The sequence below is a fragment of the Polistes dominula genome, unplaced genomic scaffold, assembly GCF_049000335.1.
Source record: "Polistes dominula isolate Pdom_NZ unplaced genomic scaffold, Pdom_raw_medaka contig_28, whole genome shotgun sequence".
In the NCBI taxonomy this organism is placed as follows: Eukaryota; Metazoa; Arthropoda; class Insecta; order Hymenoptera; family Vespidae; genus Polistes; species Polistes dominula.
The window spans coordinates 924,571-950,240 of record NW_028300879.1 but is presented as its reverse complement, the minus strand read 5'-3'; the positions used below and the strand labels follow the sequence as shown (position 1 = coordinate 950,240).

The following is a 25,670-nucleotide window of genomic DNA, read 5'->3' as shown; positions in this document are numbered from 1 at the left end:
TATTTCTCTAGATTTTTTGGAATACAAATAATTTTCAATGAAAATAGTCGTAATATTTATATAAAATATGTATTTATATTTATTTAAATAATATTACATATACGATTGATTTGAAATATTTTGGATAAAAATAATTCAAAAGAAAATGGCCGAAATATTCATATATATATATATATATATATATATATATATATGTATATAAAATGTTGATCTTTATTTAAACGATATTACATACAATAGTAATTGTATAAAAGTATAACACACATACATTTATTTTATTTTATTTTTATTTTTCTTTTATCTTTTTGTTAATTGCATATTTAAAAAAAAAAAAAAAAAAAAAAAGAAAAAGAATTATATAAGATAAAGTCTGTAATTCTAACGTAGTAATAATAATATAAATTTTTGTTTGTTGTTTTTAGCGTTAAATTAATTATTGTGTTACTTAGAAGAATCCGCATTAGAACAAAACAAATTACACTTGGCATTTTCTATCGATACGTGTGTAACGAAAAGATAACTAGATATACTCGTATAGATTTATATATATATATATATCTTAGCATTAAAAATATCACCAAAGATAATTGGAACGCAACTTAAATATATATAACACATTACAACACAACATATATATATATATATATATATATGTTGATAGGAAAGTGTTAAGTGTTAGCATTTAAAATTAAATACATCCAACTCTTCTTTTACACGCTTTTTAAATAACACGGTCTAAAAAACTGCTTGTATTTTTTTTTATAAATTTGTGATATTTTCATTAGAGTTTTCATCAAGCTCTTAGGATGAATAATTTATTAAATATTATTACTAATATTTTTAATTTCATATATTTTTTTATTCTTTCTACTTATTATTTGCTATATTAATGCATTTATAATTTTATTTCATAGTTTTAACACTAGATATACCAGACCAGTCATTTTGACTAGTTGACGCCATTTTAATAATTCAAAATTTCTACTTCATGTAACATTTGATTTATGTAAATAATTTTAAACGTTTTGCTATTTAAAAATGTCTATAAATTCATTTATCTATTAAAATTATTATTGTTAATAATAATTTTGTTATTTTTTTACGAGTAAATAAAGACTGGAAGCAAAGCTCAAAAAGCATTTTTTTTTTTTGATACACCAGTCATTTTGACTAGTGTGGTAGAAATAGGTATACTGAAAATGGTGGTATATCTAGTGTTAACTATCTGAAAAATCCAATAATTATCTCATTGTAAGAATTATTGCATCTAGATTTTCATTACCTTTTTAATACGGTTTTTCAAATGAAATCTAGTTCTTTATCTCATTTTATACAGTTATTACTCATTTTATACAGATAACTTCGAAAGTATCCTCCCATTTTATAATACAAAGCGTATCTATTCGATTTTTTTTTTATCTGGTAATTACATTCCTCATTAAAAAGTTAGTAGATGTATTTATAAGCGATATACGATAAACAATTTCATCATAGAGATAACCAAAAATAAATGATAAATCGATCGACGAGTAAAGTGGCACGGTCGATGATAATAAACGATATTAAAATTACACAAAATTACATAAATACGTAACATACGCGTCTTTATTATCTAATACACATTATTATAATCACATTTACGATAAATTTCAACAAAATTTGATGATTTTTTTTTCTTCTCGATCATGATCTTATTTGTAAAAGATAAATTAATAGAGTTTTTTTTCGTTTAAAATTTACTCTTTCTGTGTTAAAACATTTTCCAACCGAATTTAACCTTCGTTTAAACATTTTTAAGAAATTTATAAAAATAACTTTCTCTAATTCTTTTTTCTTTTTTTTTTTTTATAAAAAAAAAAAGAAACGATCTTAAGTTCTATATTTTTCAATAACGGTCCAATCATTTTTTTTTTTATACAAAAAATAACTAATCGAACAATAATTGAAAATAATCATTGATCTCTGTTTTATTAATATTATTATTATTATTATTATCATTATTATTATTATTATCATTATTATTATTATTATTATCATTAATATTATTATAATTGATCATTGAGATAATATTATATTAGAAAAAATTAAAAAGAGAGTAGAAATATAGTATACATAAATGTATCGCGAGTATAGAACGGATTATCTAGGAATGATTTGATGTACTCGACTTGCAAGCTGACTTTTATTTTTTTTATTATTATTCTCAAAGGGGTTGGTTCGTTCGATTGAAATCCTCGAATTGTGAGAGAAAAAAGTTTCGATCCGATCGAAATGGGGGGCGGATGTTGGGGGGAGGAGGAGGGGTTCAAAAATATAAGATATAAATGTAGGAAGGAAGAGAATGATCGAGTAGAGTTTTAACGCCTAGGTCGTGGTGGTGCAGCTCGAGAAGATGGCTTGTTGTGCAGCATGTGCTCGCACTTGGGAATGTGACGCTCAGCTGCAGCTTGGTTGAACTTCCTGCCACAGTGGGGACATTGAATGTAGTCGCTGGTGTCGCTGACCGGTGGTGGGGGAAGGTCGCTCAATCGTCCACCTGCCGCCAGATGTGCCTGAACTTGCTTCGCTGAGCGAATTGCATTTATGAACTCTTCGTGCTTACGTCGCCAATTCGACTTTACCTCTGGCTTCTTCGATTTTAACTGCAAACGAACACACAAACATAGACCCTAATCGTATATTTTCGGACATACACGGGGGGGGGTGGGGTGGGAGAATGACTACGCGACCTACATACGCGATTCTTTTATAAAACGTCAAAGGATCTAAAGTGGAATAGAACTCTGTTCCTTCCTTCCTTCCTTCATTCCTTCCTTTCTTCTTTCTATTCTCTTTTCTTCTCTACGTTAAACCTACGTTTTCTAACTGAATTTAACTTCCATTTGACATTTCCGAGAGATTCTCTAATCTTACGTGTAAACATCTTAACTTTTTTTCTCTGCTTCCCATCTTCTTTTTTTTTTTTATAGAGATAATCTTTTATTTTCTATTATTTTTTTTTTTTTCGTACAAGAAATAATTAAATATTTTCTATCCTAAATGTTGATTTTGATTACGATTTGAGATTTCACAAATTAATATAGAGTCAAAACTTTGTTTAATGGAAGTCACAAATTTTAGAGATCCTTTAATATTAGTACATTACAGTAACTTACTTCGTTTTTTTTGGAGCCCTTCTTCACAAAAGATTCCAATTCGGTTCCCTTAACCCTGTACATGGTCGTGTCGAATTGTTTCCTTTTTTTCTGCACAGTTTTCGCACATATCTGTTCGTGAAGGGTCACGCGATCTTGAGCGAATCGACGTCCGCATACTTTGCAGGGGACAAGGTTCTCTCTGAAACGATTATTATTACACTTATTTATTCTTTTAAACTTAATTACCAATTGAAAGATTTGATTTGTTTGAATAATAATAAGATGAAGATAATTAAATAGCGAAAATCTTGGTAGAATAATTGATTTTTTTTTTTTTTTCTGATGAACTTTTATTCTATTTCTCTTTCTGTCGTTTTCATTCTCTCTGTCTTTTTGTTTTTCCACTTTGATTTTATTTTTTAACAACGATCTAAGAACAAAGGCGAATGAAAGAGCGCAAAGTAATGTACATACTATAACTACGACTCTCTTCATCCGCACTTCTTCCCTTTCGTTTGTTTGTGTGCCGAGATGGGGACGGTCTGTGAAACATAGTACGCTTCAAGAACTCTGATATAATAAAGCTTCATCTGCATTTCCTTCCTTCCTTCCATCCTTCACTCTCTTTCTCTATCTCTCTGTCTGTCTTTTTTTTTATTTATTTCTATCTATTTATCTCTATCTTATCTTTTGATTGTTTCTATATAAGTCGTTTCGCATAATAACGAATTACTTTGGACGTTTCTCCTTCGTTCCGTTAATTTTCTTCCTTTGTAGTTTTGAACGAGTTACAAAGCGGTAAGAACGATAGTCTGCTTTTTAAATAGCATTTATTGACAGTTATTTCTTCATATTATTTTATTTTTTTATTTTTCTCTCTTGTAACTTATTATTATTTCATTTATTTAAATAAATCTGTATTTAATAAATCCTAAAAGTAACGTATTTTAACCCTTTCAGTGCTATAAACGTATCTATACATGCGTTTGTTGATACGAATACAAATAATGCAATGTCGAATTGTGTATTGATAATTGAGAATTATCTTTTTTGGAAAACACTTTTTTGTGTTATTTTATTTGAAATAATAACAATTATAATTTATTGTTTGCTATGTCTAGTATAATTAATTAACGGAACTTATACTAGTAATAAAGTATTCAATCTCTACGAAGCACTTCGGTCAAGAGTACATATTTAGCACTTCAAGGGTTAAAATAAAAAAGAACCAAAGGATTCCTTATTATAATTGTTTCTTACGTGGCATTTTGACCAGCTCCACCTTTAACGCAAGGAGATCCTTTAGAAGTTGGCGTATTGCTGATCGGAGTCCTTGTCCTGGTAGCCATTCTTCCTTTTGAACTGGAAATCTGAGTTTGTGTTGGATTGCCGTTGGAAATGGATGAGGTTGAGGACGTTGGTCTTCCAGTAATGGCCGATGATGATGTTTGATGTTGTTGTTTCTCAAAAAGAGAAAACGTAGAAATTTAGATTCTCTCACGATGACATTTTTATTGTACAATTTCTGTCACTTCATATATACACACATATACATACATCTATTTTCTTTTTTTTTTCGTTTTTTTGTTTTTTTTTTTTTTTCAGTGCCATCTAGATAAAAGTAATGGCTTTCCCGGGAAAGTTCGTGACGATTTTGTGAGAGAAATGTATTAAAAATATTAATCGTCACGAACCGTCTCCCCAGTAATCCAATGGTAATGCATTGGGTTTTCCTTGCAAGTATGCATTAGTGGAAAATCAGAGTGGGTCACGAAAGACTCCGTTAGTGGACTTCACAGAACCATAATCCGAGGGTTAATTTGAATTCTGTAAATTCTACTAGTATTAAATATTTTTTACGAATTGATGCAGTGATGCATCACTCATTCTCTCGTCACAGATTTTTATCACTGTTACGGTTAAATATAAATGATACGATAAAATATTAGTAGCTTTAGTTGATCAGTAGCCAAATGTTTGGTTGGTAGTGTATATTATGTAAGAAAATTCAACTCACTTCGAAGGATTGCTTCTTGGCCAATGGCCTTTTGGAATCCGTAGTATCGTTAGTCTTTGAGGACGGTCGTTCCTCGAAGTCGATCGTAAACGCCTGACATTTCTTCGGTAGTTCGTTTTGTTCTTTCCTTTCGACGATCTGTTCCTGCAAATGTAGACCATTCTGAAGGACGTTAGGAACATCCGTTCTCGTCGTTGATCTTTTAGACGTGGTCGAATCCGAAGCTTTCACGAAGTTTGATTTTATCGATGGCTTCGTTTCTTGAGTCTTTGATTCAAGGGTTGAAACACGCTATAGGAAAATACAACAATCATAAAGAAGTCATTTGAAAAATATAATCGTAAAATTGGTAATATTCTTCATTATTGTACTTATTGTTATTATATAATATTTAAGATCTCAGAACATGGAGATGCTTTTGTTAAATAATAATAAGTCAATAAATATAAAAATATTCTACTTTTTACGTCTTTTTTAAAGACCAGTCATTTTGACTAGTTTTGGTAGAGAGTTGTAGTGTTAACATAACAATTTAAACACAATTCAATATATTATAAATATAAATAATAAATGACTTACTCTAGGTAAAATATCTGGACTCTTGGAAGGTGATGAAGGAACGCTTCTTCTGGTTAAAACCGTTGTACGACAATCTGTGTCCGAGGATTTTTTCGAATTAAGTGATTCCGGACTGGGACTTTTGTTAATCCTATTAAGACGTAGAGAATTTGTGGATAAAATTTGTCCATAATCTCGCAGGTGAGAATTATTCTTCGATCGATTTTTCGAAGGAATGCTTTTTCTATTTAAAGGGTCACTGTCGACGGCTATTCGCGACTGACTTTCGGACTTGGTCGAAGCCTTTAAAATTTCATTTGCAATCGCTGACCCCGTTTCGGCTTGTCTCGCTAAATCGATATCGGTTATTTGTGTCAATGCTACTACCATTCTTCCACTACTATCACATACGATGGATTTTCGTATGTCCTCAATAGAACGTAATGGCTTTACAGCAACCGTACGATCATCCTGATCCTCATCCACATCCTCATTCTCTTCCTTCTTCTTCTTCTCTTCACGTTTATTTTCTTCTTTCTCAATCGTAGAAATTTCCATGGACTTTCGACGATTTATATTTATTTTATTTTCAGTACGAAACGATTTTTTTACATCTACATGTCCACTTTTTGTTTCATTCAACTCCGAATTTTCAAAGAGTTTTCGTTTACAAGATGCTAAAGATCTTGATTTGGATGTTCGTGAAATTTCCATTGAGTCTCTTGCCTCTGCTAATTTTTTCCCTATAGAACTTTGTTTCAATGTCTCTACCTTCGTTTGAAGAATTTTTTTCGATATACTTGGATCTTTTTTAAGTATACCAACGTTTATTTTTTTTGTATTCTTTTTCGAATCCAATTTGGATTGATATTTTTTAACCTTAGACGATTCTAAGACTCTTCCTTTCGTTTTTATTGGTTCTTTTATTTTGTTCGTAATTTTCATTGGAGTTTTTTCTAAAGAAATTTTAGACGATGATAAGTCATGTGTCAGGGTTGAGTCAACGCAATCTCGTCCAATGGTTTCTTGGTATTCAGATTCCGCACCGATCGAATCGAAACGTCTCAAAGCGGATTCTACGGAATCGGTTCTTCCATAATAATTGGCATTACTCGATAACGAAATCATAGAAATTTGATTGGAAGATTTGTCGAAGGATTCATTGTGTTTAATCGATTCGGTTAATTTCTTGTTTTGATTATCTTCCTTATTAGAAGATTGAGCTCTTATTACTCGTTTTATAAGTTCAGTGGATTTTAATAATTCTTTATTCGCGTCTTCACTTTTCATTTCTTCCGCGGAAGTTCGAATAACTCGTTTGTACAAGAACGGTGAACTACTTCTCTTTTGGATTTCCTTCCTCGATTCATCGAAAGTTATGTCCTTCAAACTTACATTAGTTGTTCGATTCTTCGATGCGATGTCCTCGTTTGTACAAATCGATGAAGAACTTTTCGATCTCGAAGATTCATTTTTAATGCTTTTCAAATCTACGCTGTTTCGTCGTTTACCAAGAGAAACAATTATCTTCTTATCATTCTTATTTTCAGACAAATGCCTTTTGTTCAACTTCAAACTCGTCAAACCTTTCAAATCCATACTTTCTCCGTTTTCTTCTTTTTTCCATGATTTTTCACTTAATGATCGATTACTTTTCTTAAACCTTCGAACTTTGTCGATTTCATCTTTAAGATGAAAAATGTTCGAATCCAATATGGAAGTCCTCGTTTTTTTCTTCTCTTTTCGAACAGGATAAGTTAAGTGATTATTCGTTGTTATTGTTTTTTTGTCATCAGTTTGTAACTTCATCGCGCTCGATTTCGAATAGGTTCCATCTGGAATTAATTTTGTATTTGTTGTTCTATTTTCTTTGTTTCTACAAATAGTATCGTTGTAATGAACGTGTTGATCCGTCATCGTTATTTCTTGTATTTCGGTGTCAACCTCGGCCGAGGTAAAACTTTTCGTACTTTTTGGACTCTTTGGACTTAATTGCAAAGTTGTGTCGTTATTTTTTAACGAAAATTTCCGTTCCCGATCCGTCACGTTCTTTAAATCAATTACATCTTGTACATCTATTTTTAAAGAATTTTTTCTGTCAGGATTATTAACAAGCAAATTTGTACAATCCTTTCGTTTGTTCTCTTTGCGAGTAATTTTAGAATATTTTATCGGATTAATTTTTAAATGATCTTCCTCATACTTTTTATTTTCTTCTTTTCGTACATTTTGAGTTTTCATAGCGTTGCGAATAAGTTGTATAGATCGTAAAGCATTTATCGAACCTCTTCGAGACTGCAATTTCAAGTTCGAACTCTTGTTAGAAGTTTCCGAACTATCCGATGATTTTCGAATATTACGTTCCAATTTTAAATACGACGGACTTTGTTTGGCGATGATTTTTTGTGATTTTTTCGATTGAAAATCTCGACTCGAGTTTACACCATCATGTTTATCTTCGTCGAACATTTTAGGTTTTGGTTTGAGGCTCATAGTTGTAGCAGATTTTTTCGTTTCTACACAAAAAAATTCTGGACTCGTATCACGTTTTTTAAGAGTCCTGATTAATTCCGGAGAAGAAGTGTGCTTGGATTCCAAGCTGGTCGTGGTTGAACTTTCGGATGGTCTACGATAAGATGAAAAAGTAGTCGAATCTCTTTTTCCATGGGTTTTGTAAGAACGTTCATCGTTGTTGCTCGCAGTGGTGATAGGAAAATTGTTGACTTTGGTAGAAGACATTTCTCGACTTTGGACGTGTCGTTTGGTATTCGAAAGAGGTTTCGATTTAAGCTTAGAGTCTAAGGTATCGATAGATATTTTCGTAGGAGATTTTTTCGATTCGTTGGAAAAGAATGTTGGACTATCTGTTGGATCTATCTTATCGTTTTGACCAGGGACATTGGCTTTTCTCTTTTGAAATATGGAGCTTTCGTTGGACGTGTTGATTTTTTTATCGTATCGTATTTTCTTCGATTTACCTTCCTCTGTCTTAAATTTTTCAAATGCTACTTGACCGTATTTTACACTACCTTTTCCAATTTTAAACTTATTCGATTGTTTCTCCTTTATACTTTCTGTTTTCTTCTTATTCTTCTTAGCCGTCGTAGTCGTAGTAGTTGGGGTAGTCGTCGTAACGTAGCCCTTGATGCCGATTCTGAGAAATTCAAGGTTTTGACAAAGACCATGATCACAAACTCCTTTGTATTGTTATTTTTCACTTTATTTCAAAACATTTAAACCTCTCACCCTTTCTAGATCTCACTCGTACTTCACATAATGCTCCTTACTTTGGTTGTCTAGCTTATAGCACGAAAATGATGTTGCGGTTAGTGATCGTGGGAATTTTAATGCTGCAGTAGCCATTGAACATTCAATAATCTTTAATGAGAACGAAACTTTGTTGAAATAATTGCCTTGTAGTATTTTCCTCATCACCTTAATGTTAAGAAAAAAAGAAAAAAAAAAAAAAACCCACTGCGAGAGACTAGGGTTAGGGGCAATACATTCGTATGAAGTAGAGACAAGAAAAATAATAAAAAAAAAAAAATAAAACACAAACAAAAATAAAAATGATACAGCGAGAGATAGCCAAGGGCGAATTTGTTCGTAGCGCAGGATTATGTCGTCAGCGAGCTTAAGCTGGGATCTATCTCGAAGGTTTCGCCGCGTTTAGAATCGAGTTAGGGACTCCATTCGACATCCTCTTTTTCCCTTGTTAAATTGATATCACAGAGAGACAGCAATGCGAAGCTTCCAGCCGACCTTCAATATTTCATCATCATCTCTTTTTCAACATCGACTATTTTAATCGTTATTTAATCTCTTATTTCACTTCGAAATTATTCTTTCGTTCGTTGTTGAAACGTTAAAATGGAACAAGTACGGGATTGTCCCCCGTCTTTTTTTTTTATTTTTTTACATTTTTTTTGTACAATAAATACCGAGTTTTGAATCCTTCGTTAAAAGCACACCAAAAATTGCTTCTTTCTCGCGTTAAGCGAAATAACACACGATATTTTATTCCTTTTCTATTTATTTTTTTGTTCTTTTGCTTCTTTTTTTTTTCAGATATCAATTTTGAATTCTTCGTTAAAAGCACATAAAATTGCTTCTTTTTCATTCTCTCTCTCTCTCTCTCTCTCTATCTCTCTTACTCAAATCTATCGTAAATTCTATTTTATTTGTTAAGCCACTACACTTGCATAGTTTAATAAAATAATGCCTAATGCCTAGTCAGCGATTGCAACGATTTATGACGACAGAAAAAATGGAATCGTGTGGTAAAAGCAGTTGCGTATTGTTAGCATGATTTATATTTGAATTATTTTTCTAGATAATGATTTGTTTCTTTTTTTTTTTGTTCTTTTTTTTGTCGATGGAATATTTTGAACACGAAAATTTAAGATCGAAGGATAACATGATGGAAGTTATTCAAAGTACGCGAATTTTATAAACTTTAAAATACCTTGAGTTAGTTCGTGATGATGGCAGTAATGGTTCAGATCGTTTCTTGCTTCCAGTAGTTGTTGAATTCGAAAGTTTGATAGCATTATTTCGTTTGGCATTCATATTCTTGAATCGTTCTAAACGTGCCTCAGCTTGAGATAACTTCTTGCTGACAGTTCGCTTCGGTATTTTGTCCGTTACTTCGACCAAGAGTTCTTCCGGAAATTCTTCACTTTCGAGATCGTTTTTAACACGATACTTCAACGTCTCGTCATATTGCATTAAGTGTAGTTTGGCCATCATTCGATTTCTTTGAATCGTGTCCTCGTCCATGATATTTTCCATTTGTACCTGTAACAAATAATATATATATATTTTTCTCTTATCTGCTTGAAACTAGATAAGATTGACAAGAAAAGGAAAAATAACGTACGAACAAAATACCGTGATCCAATCAAATATTAAATTATAATTTTGTGATAATTGTGATAATCTTAAAATTATATATCATTCAAGTTATTATTTTTTGTTAAAAGAAATATTACAAAATTATTAGAAATGTTAAATGTTAAAAGATGTAATTAAATGATGCTAAAATGAAATGTTAAAAGAATTATATATAAAAATAAATCATTTAAAACGAATATATTCATACGAAAATAATTTTGTAATTTTACATCTTGTCGGAATATTAATAAGAGTGATTGTGTTTTGTAAGTAAAAATAAATGATTAGAACTAACTTGATCAGGATAATTTCCATTAACGTAACGACCGGTATGATTTTCGTTATCGAACACTTCGATGTCATCTTCTTTGGGTGATTCGATTGTATGAGGTACGTCACGCGAAGATGAGGATTCCCTTGTGATTTCTTCGTGATAAGAAACGATAGGTTTGCCATCGTTAACATTGCTGTTTAGGTCGGAACGCGTTACGCGTTTAACAGTAATGGATTGTCGATTGACGGTCAAACCATTGTTCCTCGAATTGCCGATGCCATTGGTTGTCGGCTGCTTTCTCGTTTTATTGTCAAGCGGTTCGAGGGGGTAACTTCTATCGATGCCTTTCACGCTAGTCGTCTGTCGTCTATCGTTGAATACCTGCTGCTTTACCTTGTTCGACAATTTTCGATAAGATTGAAATGTCAAGTAACGTCGTTTGACGTTTAAAAGTATGCTAACGTATTTCTCATTTTATTTTGTCGAGTCTTTCAATCTTGACAAGTAATAACAATTGAACAATAATTGGGTATCAGAACATTATTCAAAATATAAGATTGTTAGAACTTCAACGAGAATGATTTAATTAGATTGAAACACTCGACATAAAGCAATCTTGAAATAATATGCAAATTAATTCGAAATAATCAAACGAATGTTTTTATAGAATAGAATCGATACAACAGACACATCTGTCTTTCCATTATCCGATGGCATAGTTGTATAAATATATATATCGAGCTCGCAGAAGATAAATGTTTTACCTTGGTAGCCTGGGAGGTCGAGGTCGTGTGACCGGAGGAAGAAGTCCTCGTAACAATCTGGTGATGGTGGTTAACCGTAGAGGTCCCTTGGCCAGAGCTATTCGATCCCGAACTGCCTCTTTGTGCCACCTGATATGCTCTCTGCTGTTGTTGGTCGTAAAGCTGCAGCAATTTCTGCTCTTTCTCTTGTAGCTGCTTCTGTTGAAAGCGGGCCTGCGACACGCGTTGATAATTATAATTCTCCCTCGTTGTGGCCGTCATCGCAAGAGATTATTTGGGGTAGTATTCGAGATAGAGAGAGGGTGTGAAAGAAAGAGAGAGAGAGAAGCCAAGCCACCCTTTAGCCAGCCCTAAGCCCTAAGCAAGCTTTATGTGTTCTACGATCCGTTCGCGAGACACCGACCGCGAATAGAACCACGAGTTGCACGCTATAGTTCAACTCAGTGTGCAGGTAATGCATATGCACTACGAGTGCGATGGGTAACGTCCGACCTCATCGATTCATTCTGACCTACATCCCACCAAGGGGTTAGTAAACTCGTTAACTCGACTGGTCCGCTCTTACACACCGCGTAGAAACTTTTCTCTCCCCCTTGTTTAACGCTCTACGCGTAATCATATAGGCCACAACGAAATCTTCATTCTCGGATGTACGCTATATTGAAATTATTTAATTATATACTTTTTCTCTTTCTTTTTTCGTTTCTATTCATTATATTTGCGATGAAAAATAGCATTATTTTTAAATGTTCAAGATAATCGTATTACCCGTATTTAGCAATATGGGTCCTGTTAACATCCTAGTTTTAAATTAATAAATGCTGTAATAGCCACAACGGAATTTTTTTAAAGATGAAATATTCGGTCTAAAAAAGTGAAAACATTTATCGAACAATTGAAAGAAATTCTTTACAATTATATTGTTAAAAATCTTGGATTTAATTGTGTAAATACATTTTTAAATAACCCAAATGGAATTTTCTCAAAGATGAAATATTTACCCTCATAATATCTATCATTTATAGTTAAGTACAAGTATCACTATATCATATAGTAGGTAACACCTTAAACCTAGACGCAAATATAAATTCGATGCTGATTGAATCATTGGGTTGGCAATCAGGCAGTCCGATAATTGATTTAATCCTAATGAGACATCGTTCTGGCGTGCCTCGGCTAGCCGCTTCGGCAACCTACCTGACTGCTTGTGTTCGATGAGCTCATAGTATTCGAGGGGATACACACTTGAATTTCGTATGCGTTTGTTTTGTTATAACTATGATGTAACGTCGATTATGTTCATTAATATCGAAAGGTATGGAATATAGAAACATGGAATTATCTGAAAGCATAAATGGAGCTTGGTAGTTTAGTTTATAATTAACCACGGTCATTGAACTCTCCATCAATCGTTATTTCCCATTCAATATATTTTTATGATAATGCAATGCAATGCAGTGTAGTGCAATGCAATGCAATGCAATGCGTGACGTGACGTGACGGGAAGGATATCTCGTGACTCTTGAAATCGTGATACGTACTTAAAGCTTACCGACTGTATTTATAGAGAGAACATCGACAATGTTCTCCGACGTAATACCACCGATCGATTTGCATTAAGTGCACGCTACCAATCATTCTCTCACAAGAGAGAGAGAGAGAGAGAGAGAGAGATAGATAGAGGGAGGAAGGGTGCCTCCAATCAAGAAAATTTGCATTATACCGTGATATACTAGAATAAACAGTCACCTCCAACGAAGCAAGATGAAACATCCAAGTGTTAGGGAATTTCTTCGTAAAAAATAAATGATAAGAAATTTATATGGGTTGCGTCATATTTTCGTGAACAATGTATGTGCATCAAGGTAAAGCTAGCGTGATAATTTATCGTTCGTGTTAGATTTGATTTGGATTAGGTCAGGATCCTTCGTCTTTTTTTGTTTTCTCCTTCTCTCTTTCTTTCCTTCTTTCTTTTCTTGAATAATGTTGCTTAAGTTTTTAAAGAAAAGAAAAGAAAAGGAAAAAAAAATAGAAAGGGATATCACGTAATTGCAAAGACGAGTGTCCTTTGAACGAGGAAGGACACTCGAGGAACGTGTTTATCGGTGAAATGTGCCTTTCAGAGGAGATTTTTCGTGTGGGTGGAACTGGAAATTAACGCCTACATGTGTGTTTATGTATGTCTGTATATATTTTGGGAAAGGGTGAAGAGGAGGAGGAGGAGAAGAAGGAGGAGGAGAAGGAGGAGGAGGAGTGCGTTCACCTTGTCCTTAAAGAAATCGCTGGGTCAGTGTAAACGGTTTGAAGCTACGAAAAGGGAACAAGAAAATGGTATAAAAGGTGGTGAAAGAAGATGAAGAGAAAACGAAGAAGAAGAAGAAGAAGAAGAAAAAAAAAAAGATGCGAATACACGTTGATGGCGAAGGCAGAAAGGAGGTCAACGACGAGTGCTTTCGTAAGACTCGTCGTCACGTTGTCCCTTGAAAACTGGCCTCTCATCGTTCGAGTTCGTTTCGTTGCATTTCACAAAAAGAAAGAAAAGAAGAGAGAGAGAGTCAAAAGAAAGAAAAAAAGAACGAGAGAGAGAGAGAGAGAGAGAGAAAAAAAGGACGAGATTTTACTTCTTCAACGAAGAAAAAGAGAAATGAGACGATCGAAGACGATGAAAGTATCTTTTTCAATATATCTGTATGTATTTATGTAGAGGGTGTCCCAAAAATTAAGGCACAATGAAAGGTAATAGATTAGGTCATTTCTAAAAAAAAAAAAAAGAAAAAATTCTCTTTATTACACTTATTCGATTATTCATCGCTTTCAAGTTAACGTGTGTTATTTCTTTGCAATAAGAATAATAACAATAATTTGTAATTATATTTGATTGTTACTATGATCGAATAATTGTGCATAAAAATTTGGTTGTTGTTGACGAACACCTCTTTTATTAATTTTGGTTTTCATTTGGTTTGTGATTTTTGGAACATCCTGTATATTTAATATATATATTACCTGACTATATACATATACACATACATATCTATATATACGCTATAATTTACGACATTTGAGAAGAAAACTAGAAAGAAATCGATCGTTTCGTTTTGGCCAATATATGAAAAGCCATCTAGTCTATTTCGATAGTGCATTGTGATACGGTACGTTACATTTTCCGGAGAGTTTACTCCGTTGGTCAGATTTGTAGGGAAGGATGGTAGTTCATGAAAGTTCGATGACGTTTGCAGATCCATCGGTATAGCACGAATAGCAAGTTGTTTCGACATAATCGATTCGATTCTTGTACATTTATTAGATTCATTTTTAACGATGGTATTCTGATTGCTGTTGTTTATTTTCTCCTCTTCTTGATTTTGCCAACAGACAATAAATTTTTCCACAAAGTCACCGTAACTTTTGACCTTTTGTCTTCGCACTTCTGACCGATTGCCCTCCATTATGCACGATCATATTTTTAAAGGACAAAAGGTTCCCTCCGCGATGACATTGAGATGCTCGCTGAAAAGATTTCTTTTTAAAGTGATTAACTAAAACATGAGTTAGCTTGTGTAACGTCGATATCAAATTACAATGGTAAGTTTGTAACAACAGTTCGAAAGTTTGGTTATACCAACTGCATTAGCATTACACATTGTTTGGAAAAACTAAATATTCCATTTTGTTTAACATTCCTTTATATTCTTGCACATATTTCACATGACTTTACTGTTATCCAAATTAATTAGATCCATCCAATTTAACTGTAAGTAATAAGCTTTCATAGCAAATTTGTTGCAGAGAAATAATTTCTGATAAATTGTAGCAATTTTATTTTCAACTTGGACCAAATGAAACCTAAAACCTTGTACATAAGTGTACTTATGTAAATGTAATAAATGTAATTAAATTTTTGACTGTGAGAGTAGCTTCTTTCACCAATGCTTTGAGTCACAAAACAGGGACGGCATTATCTGTGATACATTGCGCTCAGTTCTACTAATGTTCACATTTTATAGAAACCAGCAATTGATTTCAAACTCTTGACTAGTAGTGCATATATATATATATATAAATGTAAATGTGCTTATGTGTGTGAATGTTATCTTTTATTGTGTTTCTGATAAATAACAAGTGTCGGTCGAGAAGAGATAAGTTTGATTGTGCGTTTGATTTGTTGACGGTGAGAAGGTCGTAGTACTTCGTGTCAAGTTCACTGTCTTCTCTCCGCAAAGTTTGCAAGGACTAGTTGTTCTTCGAGAAACTCGTAGCAGTTCAGACGTCATTCGAATGAAACATAGCAAGTTTCGAACTTCCGCAAATAGGAAACGCATATCTCGTTGTTCCGGTTCTTTCTTTATTTCCTCGTTATTTTTTTATCATCTCGTTACTTTCCTATCGCTACTTGTGTGAATATATATTTTGTTTTTAATTATTCTTATAATTGGATTAAATACACAAGAATACTCGGAACATTTTTATTTCTTTTTATTCATTATTTATTCCATTATTATTCTTTAAATTGAAAATACAGTTTATTATTTTAATTCCTAACAAAATAGTTAGACGTGTTGTTAAAGAAAGAGAGAAAAAGAAAGGGAAAGAGATAAAGAGAGACAGAGAGACAGAGAGAAAGAAGAAAGAGTACTCACTCGGAGGACAGCAGACGAATAATATCACAGTAAACTGTATTATATTCAACTGTACACTGTTCGTGTTTTGTTGCCACGCATGCGTAACATTACTATCCTTAGAGAATTTCGCAACATGTAAACCAGGTGGAATAAAAGCAGGATAACTGTCGTATAGCAGTGGTCTTCAAACTTTTTCAGTTTACAGAACCCTTATGAGCGTAACAATATTTCATAGAATTCTTACTCGTAACACGACAAATGGTATTGATATAATGTAATATATGTAAAGAAGAATTCGTGGAACTCTTGGGAAGGTTACATGGAACCGCAGAGTTCTGTGGAAAACGGCTTGAAGATCACTGATAAAAATTTCGACGCTTTCTTCAAAACTCATTCTTCTATTTAATGTTTTAAAAATATTTCATGATTACCGTAAAATCGTTAACACAGATTCAGACGATCGAACACAGTATAGTGTTTAATCAATTTTCAGATAAAATAAATCGATCTCGTAAAAGATTTTTTTTTGATGAAGTATAAGAGAGAACTAACTGGTCGCGAGTTGTTGTTGGAGAAATTCAAGGTCAGTATATTATCGACGTTCCACGGATCGAAGCACCTGGAAATTCTGACTTCATCGAGCGAAAGGTTCAAGGTCTCTCGAGAATATCGTCTCGTTCGTGCAAGACGATTACTTGCTTGCTTACTTGTTCCCTCGAACACCAAACTGAATTCTAATCATCCGTGATAAGTAATAACCAATGGGAACAATTCGCTTACTTAGTAACGAGTTTCTTACTTCACAATGGGACTATTAGGTCACCGAATGAATTAGTTCTCAAGTAGCTTATTCTCTCTCTCTCTCTCTCTCTCTTTCTTTTTACTGCGATAGTTGGAAATTAAATAAAAAATAGTAAGATAATATATGCATACAATGCTCGCGGACAAAGGTGTGTCAAAGTTAACAACAGGAGAAGAAAAAAGAAGAAGAAGAAGAAGAACGATTGTTAACTACCCACGCTTGACCTTCCTTCATTCGATCTGACGACGAGTGGAAAGAAGAAAAAGATAAGGAAAGAAAAAAAAAAGACATTAAACGGAGTATAATTACGTCATAATACTTTTTCGAGAGAAGGTGTAATTACGTTCTTGATACACATATACGTATACACGTATATGTTGGTACTTATCGCCTAGTTAATGTTTGCGAAATGATTAATTATGTTTGAAGTGAAAAACAACAAATTTCTTCATACTTATTTTTATATTTTTATTGTAATCGTTTGAACAGAAAAACAAACAATTTCATCAAATCCTTTGTAACTTTATTTCAATTAAAATTTGTATTTTTTTTTTTTATTTACGAGAATCAACAAATAAAATGTATATTTATAAATTTATATGTGATGTGCAATATCTTGCCATTCGTATTCGTAGTAGGAGTTAACTTGTCACTTAACTGACACTGGCTTTGATTATTTTATAGGGAACAGGTAGATATCTGAGATGGGGAGGAGGTGAACTCGTTCACGTTTTTACGTGGTTTTCATGGACGTGAATACCGTGACGATGTCACGCGAGAAGAAGGTGCGAGCTTGCGGTTTGTCTCCGTTCTGTATCTCCTAGTCCTGATACGGATAAATCTGTGAATGTGGGTTTAGAGCAAGGAGGACTACCATCTCCTTCTACTTTACTTTTTCTCTATCTACACTCTCGATAACGGTCATCCTTGGTGATATAAATTATTTATAAGAAGATTCGCGTAGCAAGACGCGCGTTCTGCTTGCTCTCGCAAGTCTAACCGTCTCTATGGTTATTTGTAATTGTAATTTATTTTCCCTTGTTGAGAGAGAGTTACAGGTATACCCTCCTACTTGTTAGACACGCGGTAAGTCAAGTATCGCAATTATATACCGGATTCGTTCTTCGTATGAACAAACGAATGGACGTATGTACATACGAACACAACATACATTCACGAGTCCGAGAAAATCTAGTCTTGCTTGCCTTATCCGTGATTAAACGTTTATGTACATGACGCGTTGAGACCTTACTTGAGTACACACACCTTAACGATAACTTTAGATTTTTCTATTGGAAATTGATCGTTAGTGAGTATCGAGATATTTTAGAAAGAAGAGGAATGAAGAATATCTCTTGTGTTGGAAAGTTTTAGGCAAACGTGGGTGTTCGAAAGTTAACCGGTGGGTTTACCATTCACGTGCCACCAACCTCTTTCAAACTGTCAAATATTTTCTACTTGTTCTACTTTTATTTTGAATATCACGTATTTCGATATCTGACAATCCGAAAATGATCATCTCGAAAATGAAAATAATGTTATTCCGAAGATGAAGATGGAATAAAAGTAATTTAGTGAGGTTTGCTCGTGGTAGAAAGAGGACGAGGTTTCGTCGTCGAAAGGGGACTGAAAAGACGAAGGAAATGACGTCACATTATTATGGTTACGGATCTCCGTGGTTGGTTGCGGTTGACAAACCAAGCGTCTATGATTCCGTTCTCCTCCGATCCCTTTTGGTATCCTTCTTCTTCTCCTCCTCTATATTTTGCCTTCTGCCTCTTCCTTTCTTCGAGGATTGCTCTTTTGTTAGGACGTCGTTATATGAGAGACCAAAGTAGCCTTTGCTTTCTATCCGAGCAACTGACATTCGAAACCGGACGACCGACCACTAGAGTTGAAGAAAACAAGACGACGTTTCAGTCCTCTTTTCTATTCCTATGATATTAACGTTCCGTTCGTTTGCTTCGAGAGAGAAAGAAAGAAATGGGATAGAGAGAAGAGAGAGAGAGAGTGATAGCATTATTTGATTTTTGTAAGCCATCCTGAAAGAGTTGACTATTTTGAAAGACCAAATCTGGCTTTTGAAATTATTAAAGACTCCCCAAGTGTTGGTGAGTGGATGATGAGGGAAAAACACCGTTGTTATCGTTCACAATTTCAGAATAAAGTAATTAAAATCAAATGAGAATTTAGATAGGATTCAATGAAAGTTTGTGAAAAGTTGAATTTTTTTATTAGGACAGTTTTGCAATTATTAAATTTTCTTGCGTTGGGATTGGGATAGGACATTATTGTCATAGCTGAAAATTTGCAAATAAATGAATTAGAAATAAAAGAGAATGGATAGCAAATTGTCATGTCATTTCGTAGTTTGATTTTTGATCGTTTGTTTGTGTATTCAGTAAGAATTATATTCGGATGGTGGATATCTTTGTCCTTTGGTTTTGGGTACATCGAATACGTGGGTCGTTAGCTAGGTCATACACTGGCAAGACAAGATGCCATATATGCGTCGAGTCAGCGAACATAACCGATACGTGGGCCAAAGGAGAACGAGAGATAGATAGATAGATACATAGATAGATAGATATATAGATATATTGATATATTGAGATAGATAAAGAAAGAGAAAGAGGAAAAGAGAAATAGATAGCATGTGCCTTAACCCAATCGGAGAATATATCGAGAACGTGCGTTCACGAAGACTGTCATAATACATAATAAAATCATTCAATGATTTACGTTCTTCCAGATCGATCATCTTATTGTATTACGGATCAGATATTTTATTTCTAAAATCATATTCAGTGGTTATAAGAATATTTTTTTGCATTAAATATATTTCATTATTTATTTATACTTACATTAATTTCAAAATCGTATTTAATATTTATTTGCAATAAATATTTTTACATTTTCCAATGCACATCAATCATATGCATCTTATTGTCAATGCATTTGTCGTCAATTTGAAAATATAATATATCATAATCATCCTCACTAATATCACTATTATTATTATCATTCATTAAAATTGCTTACAGCTTTATTACTATTTTTTTATATCGTTAGAAAATTAAATGAACAAAATGATGACAACAACGAAAAAAAATAGTTAACTTTTGTCACTTGTTACTTCATTAGAATCATTTTCGAGAGAAAACGTTTTGCGAGATATCTCGTAATCCGTCCGTAATGTATGTTTAGCTATTTTAATTAGCAAGAATGATAATGAAGATTTTAGCTCGCTCACCTGCAGCATCTCGAGACGCGATGACGCCTGTGGTGCTGCCATAATCGAATAGATGTATATTTCCTCTCCTCAGAGTTTCTCGATCTTGTGTCGTCTGTAAACAAGTAATTAGATATTCTCAATATTCAATCTGATTAATAGAATAATAGTACGATTTAAAGGGTTTGTTTTATCTAATTTGTTAGGTACAATCGTTTACGCATTCGTTCGTCTCGTTTAGTTTCGTTCGTTCGTTCGTTCGTTCGTTTGAATGCCAGCACTCTTCTAGCACTTTGGAGCTTTTAATGACGTCATTATCTAAATTAAACCCAGAAGTGTGTGTTTGTATGTGTGTTTGAGTGTGCAGTAGTTGAATATGCGTCCAACTACCAGTTTCAAAAGTAGTACTGGTAACTCACGCTCAGATTTTCACTTTTGGATACAGTCTGTTGCATCCGAATATATACTTACCTACACACACATACACATACACATACAGATACACATACAGATACAGACAGAACACTAAACGAGTTTCGAAGAAAAAGGACGCTAGCGCGGGATTAATTTGAACGCCTCGAGCTCGAGGCCCAGTTCGTTGAAGAATCGCATCGTCGAGATCGATGAGAAAAACGATCGAAAGATAATTGATTTAGTTTCTATGATCCTCAGTTCTAAGCGATCTAACTTTTTTTTTTTTATTAACACTTAACAGACGAACTATGTATAATTGATTTAGACTATTGTTTTCTTTTTTTTTTTTTTCCTGTCAATTTTTTACAATTGGCGAGGTAAATTTAGGAATGTGAACGTTTCGTGAAATTGTTCAACGTAGAAAACAACATGCTTCGAAAACTTGTTTTTTTTTGCGTTACTGTAATTAAATTCAAATTAAGCTCGTGTTGTAAAAATTGTCGTGTTTCAAATTTAATACATCGTTCTCGCGTCTTTTTCATTTATTTATTTTTTATTTTGATTAAATTTTCCTCCCCAAAAAATGTGATCTGTCCTTTAAAAATAATAAAGTGTTACTCGTAGTGTTACTTATGAATACTGAAGGATTCATGATTGAAACAAGAAAGTACGAGCTGATATAGAACTCGCCCACGTTTTGTATCAATCGATCCACCCACGTCTAAAAACCGTTTGATTTTTTACTCCTTGCAAAAATCGTTTCAGAGAAGAGAGAAGCGTGAGAAAGAGAAAAAAACAAGAGAGCGAGTGGAACAACAATCGTGTTCGTGCTTCGTTATCCAGCCATAATACGAAGGGTTCGGATTTAATACTTTATGATCTTTATTATGGAACAGGTGGAGAACAAAGTGAAAGCATGAAGCTACGATCGAATAATCCGAAGTACAGAATAACCTTTTTTTTTTTTTTTCTCGACTTTAAGTTCTCGAAGGTATTTTCAATAAAAATGAATCTTCGTAGAATTTCTTTTTATTTTATTTTTTTATTTTTCTTCTTTGCATTTCATTATAAAGTCAAGAGAGATAGAGAGAGATAGAGAGAAAGAGAGAAAAAGCATGAAAAAGTTGAAGCTAAGTTGCGTTCGCAAACGCAGACGAGATAATCGGTTTTGGAATACTAGAAAATCGGTTTAATAACAGGATTGAATATTCATGAAAAATTTCACACCCACGTAGAATCGAATATACCACGTTGTTGTTCAATCACTCGGATTGCTTACTACGAAAAATCGATTCCTTTTTTTTTTTTTTTTTTTTGCTGAGTTTTTTATTTTTTTTCTAACTGTTCGACAAACTACCGATTGTTCTCGTACTCGATTATTTATTTTAAAAGTTTGAATTCTTTATAAAAGTATATTTCTATTGCGAATCGAAACAACGTGTCGTGCGATTACTCGGTGAAACCAAATTATTTTCTAATCTCAAAAAGATACATGATTAACACACAAAACACACACACACACACACACATATTTAAAATAAAATATAAAAAACATATAAAAAATATAATATATGCGTAGATTGAAAATTTTTTAAATAAAAATATTAACACGTTTAATGTCACGTTAATTTTCCATGGTTTGCTCGTGATTACTAATACGAATTCGTTAATATGCATATTATGATAAAATATCATATAGAACAGATAAGTTAATGTGTATAATCATATGCAACGCATTACATGTGCAACCGGTGATCACCATGGCATTTAACGCGTTACAAAATTTCTAATAATTATAATACAAAAATATATATATATATATATATATATATATATATATATATATATAAATAAATACATAAATATATATTATGAAGCATTAAGTATTTAACTTGTTTACAAAATATATAGCAATATAAAATTATTTATACACCTCTATATATACAGACATACATACATATACACATGTATCGATATATCGTTAGACATAAACCGTGAATTCGTATTACAATAGATTTTGCATACAAAGGGATGAGTTGAGTAATATCGATGGTCCATTCAAGTTCAATAACACCTTCCGAGATTATTCATGAAGGTGGAATCGCAAGTTACTGTAATCGCAAGATTTCCCCTTTGTGTCAATGTATTAGGTATTTCATATAATGATAGTCGTAAGTATAAATCGATCTGGTTAATCATCAAAAGAAGATCATTTTCTAAATGGTGATTAGGTATTAATCGAATCAGTTAAAAGTAAACGTGGACGACTACGAAAAAAATTGATATTACGATTACAATTATTATATTACGAGTTATGATATTACGAGTATGTCTGAACAGAGTTGAAATCGAAAGTTAGCAAAGAAGAATCGTATTCGTCGTTCGCGCTTCTTAACCATAAAAGACTTGTCGCTATTACGTCATGGGTTAGTTGTGAGTCACGATAGCTGTTTGTCGTCCTAAAAACGCTACTATTGCGACGACACGACACACTACTTGGAGTTAATAATTTTCTTAGAGGACAAGACTCGCACAGACGTACGAATAAATGCGAATGAAAAACAGCGTGAACTAAGCTTTTATTTCCTAACTTCTTCTATCCATGGTTTTACGGTACCGCCCTTTTTCCTACTACGATTTCCCATTCTTAAGGTTTGTGACATTTATAGAAAAATTGTACGATTATGTATTATAAATTATGTTGTCTTTTTTATTCACTTCGAAGATAATTACAATTTGTCAAGTTTTTCAAATATTTTTAAGTAAAAAAAAAAAAAAGAAAAAAAATGGGGAAGAAATAATTGTTAAACGAACTTATGTTATATTACTTTCTCATTTCTATATTTTAATTAATTTTTATAATGAAAGATAAACAAGATGTATTAATAAATTTGAATGTTTCTTTTTTGTTTTGTTTTTATCGATAGAAAGGGTAGACAAATTTTTTTATTACTAAAGATATTAAGTTAAGGTTAATTGTAATTAGAAAAAAAAATTAATTAATTAATTAATTAATTTGAGAGTATGAAAAATAACGGGGAAAAAAATAACGTAGCAAAGAAAGATAACGTCGAGTAAGTTAAGTATTTGGTCACGCTCGTGTCCTATTGCCAGTATTATTTATAGTGTAACTGAAAATGTACGTTCGCCAGGATTACCATTACAGTCCCATGCGTATGGTCAGTGTGGCAGGTACTCTCGACTCCATTTCTATAATTAAACGGCGGTCACGAGAAACGTCAGACGGGATCCAATGCGAATTACATTCGTTTTAAAACGAAGGAACCATTTGTTAGAAGAGAAACGTGCGAACGTGCATTATACCACATGGGATGCACGTGTTGTGCACCCGGACGAACTTTAAATCGTAAAAGAACATTCAAAACGTTCTGTTGGATCGTTTACGATATTTAATACAAATTTTTAATTAATTACAAATAAACGACAATACGAAATTATTCGAAACTATTCACCGTGTAATTGAAATTTGGCTTTTAAATTTGTTCGATTGTAATGCAACAATTATTTTGTATTTTTTATTTACTTTTTTTTAATTATTTCGACTGATTAAAATCAGTAAAATTTAACGATTGGAAAAAAACGTAAATGCATATACATTATTTTTGCTATCGTTAATAATAATTCGTTTAATATCGTTAATAATTGTAATGCATTGTATCATGCACATATGTTTGTTAATTAAAATGTTAAGATCCTTAGGGAATAAAAGGAAGAAGGAACAATGTGAAAAAACCATAAAAGCAATAATAATGTTAATATAATGTTTTTATGAAACATTTCTCTATTGACCGATTAAAATGAAGTTGAATATCTCTAACGTTGAAGCAAATCCAAACGTGTAATAATTCAGCTTATGAGCAAAATGGTATAATTGAGATTACTGCGATGTGAAAAAGTATCGTAAACACTTGGAGAAAGCAGACGGTCGATAGACACATAGTCTGGTCTCTTATAAACATCATCCCCCTTCTCTCCCATTTCCCCCCTTTCTTCTCTATAACGGATCTAAAGCGCGTGCGAACTCGTAAACGAGTACAATCATCTTCATTCGTAAGACACGGTTCCTTTTGCTTAATTAACCGCATTTTCTTTACATCTGGCACAGATTTTTGCAACGTGAGATTTACTTGATTAACAATTCTATCATTAATTTCTATAAATTAATTTTATCATTAATATATAATTTAATTAGTTATTTTATTTATTATATTAATGTTAACGTTTTGCAATTACATTTGTAAAAATATTAACTGTAATAAGGTAATTGAGAAAAAAAAACTGAAGTTACTGTTTGAATTTGTGCATTCTGATTAGAAATGTATGAGACATTAAATAAAACGAAACTTACTGTTTTGTCAGCAAGTAGGAAGGTTTATTCCAACGGAGAAGGAATTGCAGGTGATTCGTGCAGCTCGTCCTTTCGTGCTGAGGACCAATGTAACACTGACAGTTTCACCGTCCCTCTCTCCTCGTCCATTCACGTTCCCTCTCTTATTCACCCTATTTCTCTCTCTCTTTCTCTCTCTCTCTCTCTCTCTTTCTTTTCAAGTGTAACCAATGTGTGTTGGAGGAAGAGGAAAGAAGGAACGAGCGAAGAGGAAACACACGACAAAGAGGAGGAAGGGTTATCAACCCACGTAGAAATGCAGAAATGTGGCCGATATCTTTAAGTCGAATACTTTTGTCCTCTTTTTTTTCTTTTTTATCTTATCAATCTATTTCAATTGTTTCTGTTGATTTTTCAATGTTCTTTTGTTGAACAGGAAAATTTAATTACATTGTAATGAATTTGAAAGTAATTATTTGTTGATAGATTAGATTAATTAGATGACAAATGAAGTGTTTATGTTAATTTCATTTCATTAAGTGATTATTTTATTTAATTATAATATTTATAAATAAACGTGTATATGTAATTGATTAGCTTATGTGTTGT

At 32.8% G+C, this 25,670-nt stretch overlaps 1 protein-coding gene across 5 annotated transcripts; it reads right to left on the bottom strand.

Annotated features, from left to right (window-relative positions):
* Positions 1 to 1,578: 1,578 nt before the first annotated feature.
* On the bottom strand, positions 1,579 to 25,408 carry LOC107068537 (uncharacterized). Of its 5 annotated transcripts, XR_016176171.1 has the most exons (11): positions 20,321 to 20,669; positions 14,805 to 15,153; positions 11,644 to 11,856; positions 10,901 to 11,272; positions 10,178 to 10,509; positions 5,734 to 8,866; positions 5,155 to 5,445; positions 4,398 to 4,600; positions 3,612 to 3,679; positions 3,156 to 3,336; positions 2,503 to 2,642 (listed from the first exon to the last, which is right to left on the bottom strand). XR_016176171.1 is itself a non-coding variant. In XM_015325036.2 (10 exons), the coding sequence occupies exons 2-10, from the start codon at positions 20,360 to 20,362 to the stop codon at positions 2,358 to 2,360; spliced, it is 5,052 nt and encodes a 1,683-aa protein (XP_015180522.2). In that variant the 5' UTR covers positions 20,363 to 20,414; positions 25,083 to 25,408; the 3' UTR covers positions 1,579 to 2,357. The 5 variants fall into 5 exon arrangements, 4 of the variants coding, with proteins under 4 accessions (XP_015180522.2, XP_015180523.2, XP_015180521.2 ...); XM_015325036.2 differs by lacking the exons at positions 3,612 to 3,679; positions 14,805 to 15,153 and adding an exon at positions 25,083 to 25,408 and having other exon boundaries at positions 1,579 to 2,642; positions 20,321 to 20,414; XM_015325037.2 differs by lacking the exons at positions 3,612 to 3,679; positions 14,805 to 15,153 and having other exon boundaries at positions 1,579 to 2,642; positions 20,321 to 20,414; positions 20,510 to 20,618.
* Positions 25,409 to 25,670: the final 262 nt, after the last annotated feature.